A 13,094-nucleotide genomic window follows, 5' to 3' on the forward strand; every position below is an offset into this window, starting at 1 on the left:
CTCCTATTTCACCTTCCCAGGGAGCTCCATGTGTCTCCCCCTCCCTCCCAATCCCAGGCCTGCCTCTTTCTGAACAGAAACCGAGGAGGAATGGATGGGGGGCAGAAGGGAGGTGGTGGTGGGGGGAAGGGGAACGGGAATAGAGGACGGAGGGGAAACTGCGCTTGGGATGTAAAATAAATAAATAAATAAATAGCTTAAAAGAAAAGGTTCCTCTGTGAGACAGGGGATTGCTCTTCCTTAGCTTCTGCTCAGTGTAGGAGGTTAAACCATCTGCTTTTGCTTTCACAGGCTCAAGTACAACCACGACTGGATGGATTCCACCTCTTATCACTTCTTACTACCCCTGCCCTTGACAACTCCCTCTCTACATCTCTACTCCCTCCCGGGGGTGTGGGGGGGGGCGGCGTGGGGGGGCAGGTGTCAGTGTTTGAGGGTGCACATCACGTCCTGTAATATGCCGCGAGAAGAAGGCTCTATATCATAACAGCAGAGTCTAGTCTCACCAGAGAATAAACCTAATATAAAGTAGTAAATGCTACACTTGCTATATTTCCAAAACCTGCAGACCCGGCAATATAACATGGAGTGACTGTCACCTAATGTGACTTTAGGCAAGGCCTCCAGCCTGAAATTCTCTCAGGCCAGGAAGCACACGCTGCTAGCTCTCATGACCCTTCTTATTACAGGGTCATCAGATGTAGCTGAACACAACAGAAGGTGGAGATAATTAAATAACAGGGACGAGACATAAACGCCATCAAGTGACTTGGGTTTAAGCCAAGAACCAACGATATCAAAATATTTTGCAGAAGATTGTGCGTTTCAAAGCCATACACTGTGACCACAATAGGAATTTAGTACTGAATTTTAATTCAGTTTTGTTGGGCCAAGGAAGGATGGAAACAAATGTGAAGAACAAGCCTAGGTTTACTTTTCTTATATATATGTATATTTTTAATTCAGCAAAGCATATACTTAAAAATTACAGAAAATCATCTAAGAAGCAAAAAAAAGAAAAGCAAAAAACAAAAAACAACTGAGACAAAACAGGAAACATGCCACAAACATTAATGAAACATCCTAAATCTTCCTGCCAGTAATGTGTTTCGTTTCTGAATTACAGTGTGTAGGGGGCCCACAGAAACCCATTGACTTGGTAACGTTTGCACACCCAAAGATTTTAAGTGCATGTTCAGCTAGTGCATTTGTTTGAAATAAGGAATCTTGAATTATAAAACTGTGAATGGCTTGTAGAACACAGCTTACTAAGTTAAGACTTTGTTCATAGAAACTAGAGTAATCTCACCCCTAGAGAGTTGAAAAATACATATCTTCTAGATTTCCACAGAGAGCGTCTGCAGTTAGTTTTCATCTTGGGTGGAATCGGCAGACGGCTCGGCCTCTTCAGGTGGTGGGCCATGTCCTCGCTGGCTTGGGATCGCTGGAAGGACTCGGTTTGTTCTCAGGGGTTCTCCAGATAGAACTGGATTGGAGAGGATAGAATGAGAGACCTTGGAGTTTGCTTCTCCCAGAGGCTACCAGGGGATGGTACAGGGAACCCTGCCATGTCTCAAGGAGGGGGAGCTTGTTCTGAGAAGCCCGTGTTGGTGGGAGCTGGACTAAGGAGAAAAGCTGTGTGCTCACATCTAATCAGGCTTCCTACACGTGAGGGATTTGAAAAATGCACAAATACAGGATTGCAACAGCTCTGATCCCACGTGACCTGGCTGTGCGTGCCTGGCAGAGAAGTTTTCTGGGCTGCAGCAGCTGAGCACACAGATCTGAACAAGCCTGGAGACATTTGCTTTCATGCAAACCTCCAAAGGCTCTCAGGTTTCTTTCAGGAACAGTTCGGCTTGTCTGATTTCTTTGCATTCAGCAAAATTGATTAGAGACCTTTGTCTTGTCTCCTGGAATTAAATTGTGAAAGCCTCTCTGGCTTTACCAGGCCACATACAAGGCCAAGGGAGCTGATAAAGGTGAGTGCAGGCTGGAGAGTCCCCAGGGAGAAAAATCAACCCCACTTGGAGCCCTCACTTTGCCCAAGTCAGTAAGGGTGGAGGGTCGGTCTGTCAAGGAGGAATCCTGGCTTTCTCTTCTAACTCCCTGACTTTGGACAGACGGCTCCAGCTCTGAGTTGACATCACCATGAAGAGATGACATTGTGCCGTGACCCCAGAGTTTACTGCTTTCACTTGGAGTCCTAGGACTCTTGGTTGGCCCCATTCAAACTCTGGGGGAGAAAGGGCATCTTGCCAACTTACTCTGTGTCAATAAAGGTGCTAAGTGTCTCAGGCATGTACGCATGTTGTCTCATGCAATCCTGACAGTCTCATCATGCTGGCCTTATTGTTGCAGCAACAGAGGGGAAAGGGTTAGGAGCCTGTCTGGAATTGTTAGGCCAGTTCCAAAATGATCTAACTCACAGATGAATGCAGAGGGGTTTTGTGTGTGTGTGTGTGTGTGTGTGTGTGTGTGTGTGTGTGTGTGTACGTGTGTGTTAAACAGGGTAGGATTGTGTACAAAGAAGAAACTAAACTGGCTTGTTTCATGAGGTAGCGGATTAGCTTTTACACTTGTTTGTTTTATTGTTTTTGTGTGTTTGTTTGTTTGTTTATTTATTTATTTATTTATTTATTTTTTAGAGAGTATCTACATCGCTCAGGCTGTACTTGAACTAGCTACGTGGCATAGGCTGCCCTCACACTCTGTCCCCTTGCTTCAGCCTTTTGAGCACTTCCACGACAGGCAGGAGGCAACAAGCTTGGCCTCTGGCTTTGTTCCCGATTGTGCTAGGTGCTACCTACGTGATGCTGGACAAGTCCTTTCTGAACTTAGTTTCCCTGCCTGCCTAGTGGGCACACACTGGGAGAAAACCTGCCTCCTAGTATGGGTGTAAGGATCTATAAACTCATCATTTCTACATGTTGGGTCCCCTGGAATAGCATGCCAGGTGATATTTGGGCTTATTCAGTTTGAAGGTTTCTGGTCTAAGAAGAGTATGTTTTACATTATGAGAGTTTTACATAAAATATTGTGACTATAAATAAACAAAGCTAACTGAATGAAAGCAAAAGAAACTAGGCATGCTGGAATGGACTGGCAACCCTACATTTGGGAGGGTGAAGCAGGAGAATTGAGATTTTAAGGCCAGATTGGGCTCCACAGTGAGACTATGTCTCAAACAAAACAGAACCAAACCAAACACGTCAAGTACTTCCTTTCTGCTTAGGAATGTTTACTTTGCAAGTAAATAACTGCTGGGTCCCACACAGTAAAGAAATCAATCATATTCAGACTCCCTGCCTTTCTGAGAGTCGTCTCACGTAGCACAAGCAGGCCTCAAATTTCATCGTTATACATCCAAGACTAGACTTGAACTTCTGATCCTCCTGAGTGCTGGAATTAAAGCCATGTCCCAACACATCTAGCTTAAAGTACATTCTTAAAGACATTAAATAATACATAGCTAATAAACTCCAGTATTGTGTTTCAAGCAAAATTCCCTGAGGGGAGAAAAGATTTTTTTTTTTAAAGTAGACATTACTAATTTCAAGGACCTTTTAGGTTGTGCACAATTATTGGCACCTGACGTTCTTTTGAAAAACAAAAAGAAAGCGCAATGCTGCTGAGTTTGTCTAGACGTGTTAATGCTTGTGGAGGAAGCTGGGGATGAGGGTGGGAGGGGGTCTGAGTACTTACATTTTTGGTCCGGCAGAGGTGCGAGGCTGTTCCGAGTGAAAGGGAGATCCCTGAACTTAGGTCTGTTTGGGGAGAGATGCTGAAGAGTTTGTCCTGGGAACAAACACATGCATATCAATCACCTGAGACTCAACGAGAAGCAAATTACAAAGTCCATGGACAAGATAGCCACAAAAGTTGTTGAAGATCCTGTAAAGTGACCGACACAATGACAATACCAATGGCCACACTCTATTATACACCACTCATGGCTTAAATGAGAAGGCATTAAAAAATGCTTTTATTAAATTTACACACCTACGGGGGGATGGTTTGGGGTGTGTGTGCACTCACGCACCCGTGTGAGTGTGGAGTTCAGTCTTCTGAGCACTAGCGTCACAGGCGTGAGCCACTACACTTGGCCTCTGCCTTTGCTCCCTGTTGTGCTAGGTGCTAAGTAGAAATCTTCCCACCACCATCCTGGGACTAGAACTCAGGTTAGGAGACTTGTTAACAAAGCACCCTTACCCACCCAGTCATCTGGCCACATCTAGAAGCCATATTTCAATGGAACTAATCTAAATAAAATGTCATCAACAAGCACAATGAGTTGCTCTCAAGAGTTAAACTTATAAAATCTGAAGTTGGGAAAACGCCAGTCATGTAGATTAGAGGTATCACTCCTATCTTGGCATCTCTACTGAGTGTGAGTGATGGCTAGGGTATCATTTTCCTAGAACAGTGTTTCTCAATCCCTGCTGCACATACCAATGTGGGGGAGTTTAGGTTAAAGTTACTGCTGTCTTGGCCACACCCTGTTGTGGGATATTTGATCACACTGTGAATCCTGAGATTTCATTAATTAAAGAAGATCAACCATGAGTCAAGAGGCGGAGCCAGCAACTAGATGACAGGAAGTAGCCATAGAGGACCAGAGGGAGTCAGGAAAACAGATGGAGAAACGAACAGGAAGTAGTAGGGAGGGACGTTGAGCAGCCCCCCCCCCCCCTGGGAGTTGGCTAAGGAGGAAGGTCAGCTGGCTGCCCCTCAGCCTCTCTGAGCTAGCAGGTTTTCACCCCAGCATCTGACTCCAGAGTCTTTATCGGTAATATGGTAAGATTGAGATTTAGTTTAAAAACAACACCCCGACTGGATTAAGTCAGAATCTTTGCAGGTGGAGCATTAGGTTTGCACCGGTGACTCAAATGTGAAGTCAGAATTAAAAAACGACTGACCTACAAAGGATGATGCACTTGGGAAATGGCTTGTCTTTTTTTGTATTTTATTTTTTGGAGCTCTGGCTGTCCTGGAACTCAATATGTAGACCAGGCTAACCTTAAACTCATCAGAGATCCGCCTGCCTCTGCCTTCCCAAGTGCTGGGATTAAAGGCATATGCCACCATGCTTGGCCAAGAAATGGCTTATCTTTAACTTGGACGCTGGGCTTTGGTGTGCTGGAGCAATGTGTGCATGAGCACCTATTTTTTCGGAGCAGATGGTTACACTGTTGGCCCTTTAGCAAGCTTTTAAGGACACTCTGGTGCTTTGTCTGTGGCCATCAAGTGGCAATATTTCCACCACAGAAATTAACAAGCACTGACTTTTGAAGGCCAGTTGTTAAAAATTCAGCACATTATCGATCTCAAGAGATGGATTTTCCAGATATCTGAGAGCACAAGAAAATATAAAAGTTACTTTTAAAGGGGTGGGGTGGCTGGAGAGAAGGCTTTGCCATTAAGAGTGTTTTGCAGCTCTTGCTGAGGAAGAGGGTTCAGTTCCTAGCACCCATATGACAGCTCATAACTGTTTGTAACTCCGGGTCCAGCACCCTCTTTGGGCCATTCTGGGCACTGTACATGTGTGATACACAAACATACAGGCAATCACTCATACACAGAGAAAGAGTTAGGGGCTGGAGAGATGGCTCAGCAGTTAAGAGCACTGGCTGTTCTTCCAGAGGACCCAGGTTCAATTCCCAGCACCACGTGGTGTGTGTGGCTCACAGCTGGCTGTAACTCCAATTCCAAGGGAAATACCCTCTTCTGGCCTCCTTGGACATCGGGCACACACTTGGTACACAGACATATATGCAGGCAAAACACCCATAGGCATACAAATAAAAAAGTGAAAAACTATGTCCATAAAAAAAGTGACTGAAGTCCATTTTAAACATTGGTGGAATAAAATGGTGACCAAGAATTCCATCTTTGAGGCCAGTGGGGTTAGCTTGTTTTCCTGCTTCACTATGCTCTCCCTGGGTGATCTTGCTGAAGTGACATAAACCTCTCTAAGCCCCGACTTCCTAATTTGTAAAGTGATGAAAATAATTATGTCTGTCTTTCCAAACGTCCTGAGACTGAATTGGAGAAGACATGGTCGGCTTTTAGTTTAGAGCAGTGTTTCTCAACCTGGGGGTCGAATGACCCTTTATGGGGGCCAATATCCTGCATATCAGATATTTACATTATGATTCATAACAGTAGCAAAATTACAGTTATGAAGTGGCAACGAAATAATTTTATGGCTGGGGGTCACCATGACATGAGGAACCGGATTAAAGGGTCGCAGCATTAGGAAGGCTGAGAACCACTGGCTTACAGGATAAAGCACTCAACCAACCTTAGCAAAGACAAAACAAATAATAACAAAATCAACAGCCCCCCTAAATGCACACACACACACCCAATTTTATCTTTCGCCTAGTAGTCTGATAAGGAACCCAATTGCAGTGGAGTTCACTGGGTTCAAGCCTTCTATTTGGACAAAGCAATCCTTAGAATGAGGAGCTGGGGTGCATGAGCAAAGACCCCATCCACTTGAGTGGCTCCAAGGGCACGCTGTGCATGGTAGTCACCTAAGCAGTACCACATGATGGAGACTGAGCGAAGATTGGTTTCTGTGGTTCGTAACTTTGCCATTATATTTCATTCCTTTAACCTTGAAAGTAAAAAAATCCCAGAATCCATTATTTAAAGAGGTAACGTTCTTGAGTAGAATTATCTTAAATCCCCAGTGGGGTCACACTTGAGAAGAAATTCGTAACTAGATACAGCTAGTTATGGATGCTTGTAGTGGGTGGCTGTCCCAGCTTTGACCTGGAAGTACTACCCCCATTGAGGCTTCCCTCACTGTCACGCCTACAAGGTGGGGCCAAGACAGGAGCCCTTAAGACCTGAGATCTAGATGTGCTGGCTCTCTTGGTTCCGGATCCTGGACTCGGGAAGCAGATCGAGCAGAGTTCTCCAGAGAACACCGCCAGACTGCGCTACACTTTTCCCGGACCCTGTAACCTATCCCTTCACTTGTAAATTACCCCACAAAGTAAACCTCCCTTTTAACTACGTGGAGTTGCCTTAATACTACAACCAATAGATGCTATTTGTTTGTTTGTTTGTTTATTTAATTTTGTTTTTGGAGACAAAGTTTCTCTGTAGCTTTGGAGCCTATCCTGGAACTCACTATGTAGACCAAGCTGGCCTCAAACTCAGAGATCTGCCTGCTCTCTGCCTCTGGGAGTGCTGAGATTAAAGGTGTGTGCTACCACCACCTAGCATGGATGCTGTTTATTAAGTACCCTCTATTGTCAGGACTGGGCAACCTGCTGTAGGCATGGTCTCATTCTGTCTTGGCAACTATTATATTTCTCATTTGCCAAATGAGGACCTTGAGGTTTGGAGACATTCTAAATATGTTCAAGGTCATTTTCTGGGAAAGGACAGAACCTAGGCTCCAGACTAGCTGTATTTGACCTTAAAACTCACATTTTCGTATCTCCCTAGGCATGGAAGAAACATTGTTTGGATGGGAGAATGGATAGTCATTTGGAAGGTTCCATGCTGGCTTTCTGCTCTGTTCTGAGGGACAGGATGGATCTGTACATAGCCCAAATCTCTTTTATTGCTATCTCAGGAACTGTCGGAAACCTTTGCGCTGGACCCACTCCTCTCATTCCAGACCTGGCCCTCAGAAAGTTCGCCACAGGTCAGCCCCTCCCCTGGGGCTCCTCAAGACCATGCCTACAGGGTATTTAAGACCTGGTCACCAGACCTGCCACGTGCTCTCTCTCTCCTGCCTTCTGGGGGTCACCTAAGAATTGCTTCGCTCTGTTTACTAAACCTGGACTTACTAATTTGGCTTAACTGGCTTATTGCATTGCTAACGGGGACATATTTTCTTGTCAGGAAACTTCAGAGAACACACCCTGTTGGGGACAATAAAATAACAAAGTCAGTAATTGCCTGCTTAGAATAAGAATCTCTTATTCTAGATCTAGTCTATGTTTACACAGGATCCTGATGTCCCTCAGGAAGTGCTGTGACCTTGTATCAGGTCACCTCAGTAGAAAGCTGTGTGTGTGTGTGTGTGTGTGTGTGTGTGTGTGTGTGTGTGTGTGTTGCATTAGCTACTTTGTGTGTCTGTGCACAATGTTTTGGAGGACATTTCAGACCTAAGCCCTACAGAAGAGATGTTCTTGAATCCTATAGGCTCGCTTATGAGTCTGTCCCTTCCTGTTAAAAGGGAAAAAAATCAGTAGCCCTCTTGAGAGACGCTCCCTCCCCGACCCCTCCTCTAAAGGTATTTGCCGACCAGCAGTTTTAGAACTGACCAGATGTTGAACTCATGGGACGATAAGGCTGGAACAATAAATCTATATATCCTAGACTTGGTAAAAAAGGACATAGGGAGTGAAAAAAATGTATGTCTCTGTAGATACCCTGCATCCTGTTAGCCACTAGTAATTTCATGCTTATAATTCAGCCAGCAACTTCAAAGGACTACCTCACCCCCAGCCCCCTCATCCAATCCTGAGATATGTAACCCTCTACACGTAAACCTTTCCTATTCAAACCCCGTAAAGTGAGTGCTCAGGGTCGTTCTCCTCCACCCACCGTGTAGAATGTTGGACACAAACAAAGCCCTGGGCTTGTTTTGTTATTAATAAGCCCCTGTGTGCTTGCATCGGATATTGGCTCTGTGGTGGTCTTGCGACTCGGGCACAGCACTGTCTAGCTCTGAGATCTTAGGCAGATGAGCTAACCTCTGAGTCTCAAGTACTTTTTCTAGAAAGTGGGAAATGGGAATAAAAATCCTTCTCTCAGTGTACCTGGTGAAAAGTGCTCAATAAGGAGGAACCACTATGTATAGGGGTCACTGTGACTTTCAAAGAGAAGATGCTTATTGACCGGTGTAGCCCAGGCTGGCCTCCAACTCAGTGCTGGAATTACAGGTGTGTACCGCTGTGCCCAGCTCGAGCTGGCTCTTAAAATATTGTAGGAATTTGTCGCACATCATAGATAGAAGCTAAAAGAATCCAGGCAAAGATGTCGCCCAATGCAAAGGTGGTAGGTTTTCAAGGAACTGAGAGTTAGTCAGGAACTGCGGAGGGTGTGTGTGTGGTAGGGCTTTGAGATGGGAGGCATGCAGCTGAGAGTGAGGCACAGGCTAGTCCACACTGTGAGGGCTGTGTTTGCCCAGGTTAGGAATTGGCCTTTGGTCCTGGGAAAGCTCCTGGTGGGTTTAAAAGCAGGGGTTTAAAAGTTGGTGCTGACCAGCCTAGCCTGAAGAATGCATTGTTGCTGGGATAATCTCGAAAGTTCTGGAGGAAGCTCTTTCTTGAGGGAAACAAGGAAGTGAGCTCTTTTCTTTTCTTGTGACGGCCTGTAAATAACCAGGCCAGCAGAGAACACCACAGACCTCTCTGTTCCATTTTCTCTGCGTGCGGCTGGCAATGAATTATGCTGAGGCTCTCCAAACTCCAACTCATTAGGCTGAGTGCTCTTCCTCATCGCTCATGCGGCCCGCTGACGGCTCTCAATAAACACGGAGCAGTCCCGGGTACAGCTGAATGTTTGGGGTTGCTGAGTAAGCTCGGGATAGCAGCTGTCAGGAACTCAGACAGCTGCACCATGAGCTCCTATTAGTGTTGCTGAACCCAGGCAGGAGAGAAGAGATCCAAAGCTAAAGGGACCATTCAACGAAAGCCAGCACCACAGAGCTAGCCAAGGGCTTCACAAACTAAGGTTTGCTGTAAAAACCTGGAAGTTTCTTGAAAATTCAACCAGCCCAAAATAAACAATTTAACCACTTCAGTGAACCCTTTAGATTTTTAAGCAAAAATCTATCCATCCATCCATCCATCCATCCATCCATCTATCTATCTATCTATCTATCTATCTATCTATCTATCTATCTATCTATCTATCTATCTACCTACCTGTCTATCTATCTATTCATCCATCCATCCATCCATCCATCCATCCATCCATCTATCTATCTATCTATCTATCTATCTATCTATCTATCTACCTACCTGTCTATCTATCTATTCATCCATCCATCCATCCATCCATCCATCCATCCATCCATCCATCCATCCACCTGTCTGTCTGTTTACCTATCATCTATCTATCTATCTATCTATCTATCTATCTATCTGTACCTGAACCCCAGCTTGTGTGTGAGGTCAGGGGACAACCTTTGGGAGTAGGTTCTCTCCTTCTACCTTGTACTTTCCAGGGACTAAACTCAGGTCACCAGGCTTGGAGGCAAGCTCCTGTACCTTCTGCGCCACCTCACTGGCCCATGCCATTTGAATTTAAGGCAAAAGACTCAGTAGTTCTAAAAACAATGTATCAAATGGTGTTAAGATGCCCACAGGAAAGGGGCGTGGTGGCACGCTTAATCCAGCACTCAGCAGAGCCAGGCGATTCTGTGAGTTCGAGAGTGCTAAAGTACTCAGAAAGCAAAAAAAAAATTAAAAAAAAAAAAAAAAAAAAAAAAAAAAAAAAAGATGCCCACAGGAATAAAGTTCAGAAGATAGGGAAGTCTGTTCATTTGGGGAAGACATAATTGATAAAGAAAATTATGATATAGAATTGGTAAGCATGTCAACGAATTCAGTGTCAATACTTGGGCTATCCCTGTGTGGGAGTGCTGGACTCAAGTTTTGAATATATCATCAGTGGGCTGGAATATCACTGAACAAATCATTTAGCTTTTTCTAGGTCATGTGAATTATGACAAGGAAGGGCCCTTATAACACAAACATGTCGCAACCCCCACGTCTTCTTGCTGGTCCTTTGGCACCGTAGTACAGAAAGACATGTCCTGCTTTGTTAATCAAAGTCCATCTAACAGAGCCCTCTAGGCCTTTCAAAGAGGGAATTTCATACAGATGTTTGTTATAATCCTAGAAAAGCTGGAAAACCAAACACAAGCCCTAGATTGAGAGGTTGTTCCAGCCCTTGCTGGAGGGGTCGTAGGAGGAGACAAAATGCTACTACAGCCCAGAAACTGAGTGGGAGTCACAGCCCCGGCCATGTCTGTGGAGGGAGCTGAAGGAGATTGTGCCTGTGGAGCACCCTGTGGGGACATTTTGCTTGTGCGCTAACAAATAAAGCTTGCCTAGAGATCAGAGTGCAGAGCTGGCCACTAGAGTCCAGGCAATGGCGGTTCACACCTTTAATCCCAGCACTTGGGAGGAGGAAACAGGAAGTGATGTGGCTGGGCAGAGAGAGGAAGTGATAAGGTGGGGTGGGGACGGGAGCTCGGCCCTTTCAGTCTGAGGATTCCTAGAGGGAAGAAGTCTTTCTGGTGGCTGGCTGCTTCTCTGAACTTTCAGCTTTCACCCTGATATCGGACTCTGGGTTTTTTATTATAAAGACCAATTAGAATTCGCGCTGACAGCTCCCACAGGAGGCAGGGTTGCCATGGAGATCCACTGGGTCTCTACTCCTCTCATCCTCCTCCTCTTCTCTCTGTGCCTCCTACTGGATGATGCGACCTTGAAGTCAGCAGGCCAGGAGCCTGGGAAACACAGCCCTGAGGGACGGAATGGAACACGCCCTGGACATGCTTTCCCACCTCCCTTTCCTTTCTCTTTTTTGGGGGTCAGAGGAGCTGCTGAGACAGGGTCTCTCTTACCCAGGCCAGCCTTTGATTCGCTGTGTAGCCAAGGATGATGCTGATCTCCTGATCCTCATGTCTGCGCCCAAGTGCTGGGATTACAGGCATGAACTAGGCATGCCTTCCTTCTGTTAATATGCTGACCCGGCCCTTGGAGCCGCCCTGTGTCCTGACGTTGAAAGCCTCTTTTAAAGGAAACTCCGCCCCTTCCTCTCTCTCTTTCTGCTTCTCTCACACAAGGTGTGCACCCTCGATGCCCCTTACTGTCTTTTCCTATCTTTCTCTTTATTCCTCATTATAATAAACCATTTCCACGTGGATGCACGCACAGGATTCCCCCCCCCCCCGCACAATAATTGATAACACCTTTCCTCCCTCCCTCCCTTCCTCCTTCCCTCCCTTCCCTCTCTCTCCCCATTTCCTCCCCCCCCCTTCTTAGGTCTCACTATGTGGCCTATGCTACATTAATAAGAAGCCTCAGCTTCCTGAGTAGTTGTGACTATACTATCCAGGCACTCCACCACACCTGGCTTAAACCTCATTATTTTTAAAATACAGGTCATTAGTAGCTTGTTTCTAACGTGTAGTGCTTAGCACAAGGACTAATCCACCTCTATAAACAAACTGGAGGCCAGGCACAGTGTCTTACTCCTATAATCCCAACACTTGGTTGCTAAGGCAGGGGATTGCTGTGAGTTCAAGGCCACCCTGAGCTGCAGACTGGGACCTTGTCTCAAAAAACAAAAAGCAAATGAACAACCCCCAAACCAAAACATAAAAACAACCAAACCAAACTAAAGCAACACTAATACCAACAGCAAAACGTATCTGTCTAGTAGCATCTGCTAGTCACGGTGTTACTTTGTCTATACCAACTCAGTCTATTTCTGTGTGTGTGTGAGTGTGAGGGTGTATGTGTTTGTGTATGTGAGACTGTGTGTGAGTGTGAGTGTACGTGTCTGTGTTTGAGTATGTGTGTGAGTATGAGAGTTGTGTGAGTGTGTGTGTATGTGAGTATATGTGTGTGAGTCAGTGTGAAGTGAGTGTGTGTGGTGTTAGTTATTTTGCATGTGTGTAGGCACTTGTATGTATATGCATGTGGTGGCTGGAGGTTGCTGTTAATAATCATACTTGATCACTTTTACTTTATTCTTTGAGGCAGGGTCTCTCAATCAAACCCAGAGCTAGTTGATATGTCTAGTTTTCCTAGGCAGCTTGCTCTTGGGGGTTCCCTGTTTCTGTTTTCCAAGGCTTCCACACCTACTTAGTATTTTCCTGGTTTCTAGGGAATCCAAGCTCAGGCTTTCACACCTTCCTATCAAGCACTGAGCATCTCCCAGGCCTTCAACTCACTTAATCCTAACAGCTACTCCCAACCCCGTGAGTCAGGGCTTGTCTCCCACTTTGCAGGTGGGAAATGCTATGGTTTGAGAATTGAAATGTCCTCCAAAGGCTCATATGTGGAAGATGTGGCTCTCCGTGCAGCAATGTGCAGTGATCAGTC

General features: G+C 45.5%; 1 protein-coding gene across 1 annotated transcript in view; it reads right to left on the minus strand.

The window, feature by feature from the left end:
• Positions 1-852: 852 nt before the first annotated feature.
• The window catches only part of Ankrd55 (ankyrin repeat domain 55), a 95,636-nt gene continuing 83,394 nt past the window's right edge, over positions 853-13,094 (minus strand). The window contains 2 exon segments of the mRNA XM_028884426.2: positions 853-1,486; positions 3,706-3,798. Of these exon segments, the coding sequence (XP_028740259.1) occupies positions 1,365-1,486; positions 3,706-3,798 (215 nt within the window). The 3' untranslated portion in view covers positions 853-1,364.

Source organism: Peromyscus leucopus, chromosome 11, assembly GCF_004664715.2.
Source record: "Peromyscus leucopus breed LL Stock chromosome 11, UCI_PerLeu_2.1, whole genome shotgun sequence".
In the NCBI taxonomy this organism is placed as follows: Eukaryota; Metazoa; Chordata; class Mammalia; order Rodentia; family Cricetidae; genus Peromyscus; species Peromyscus leucopus.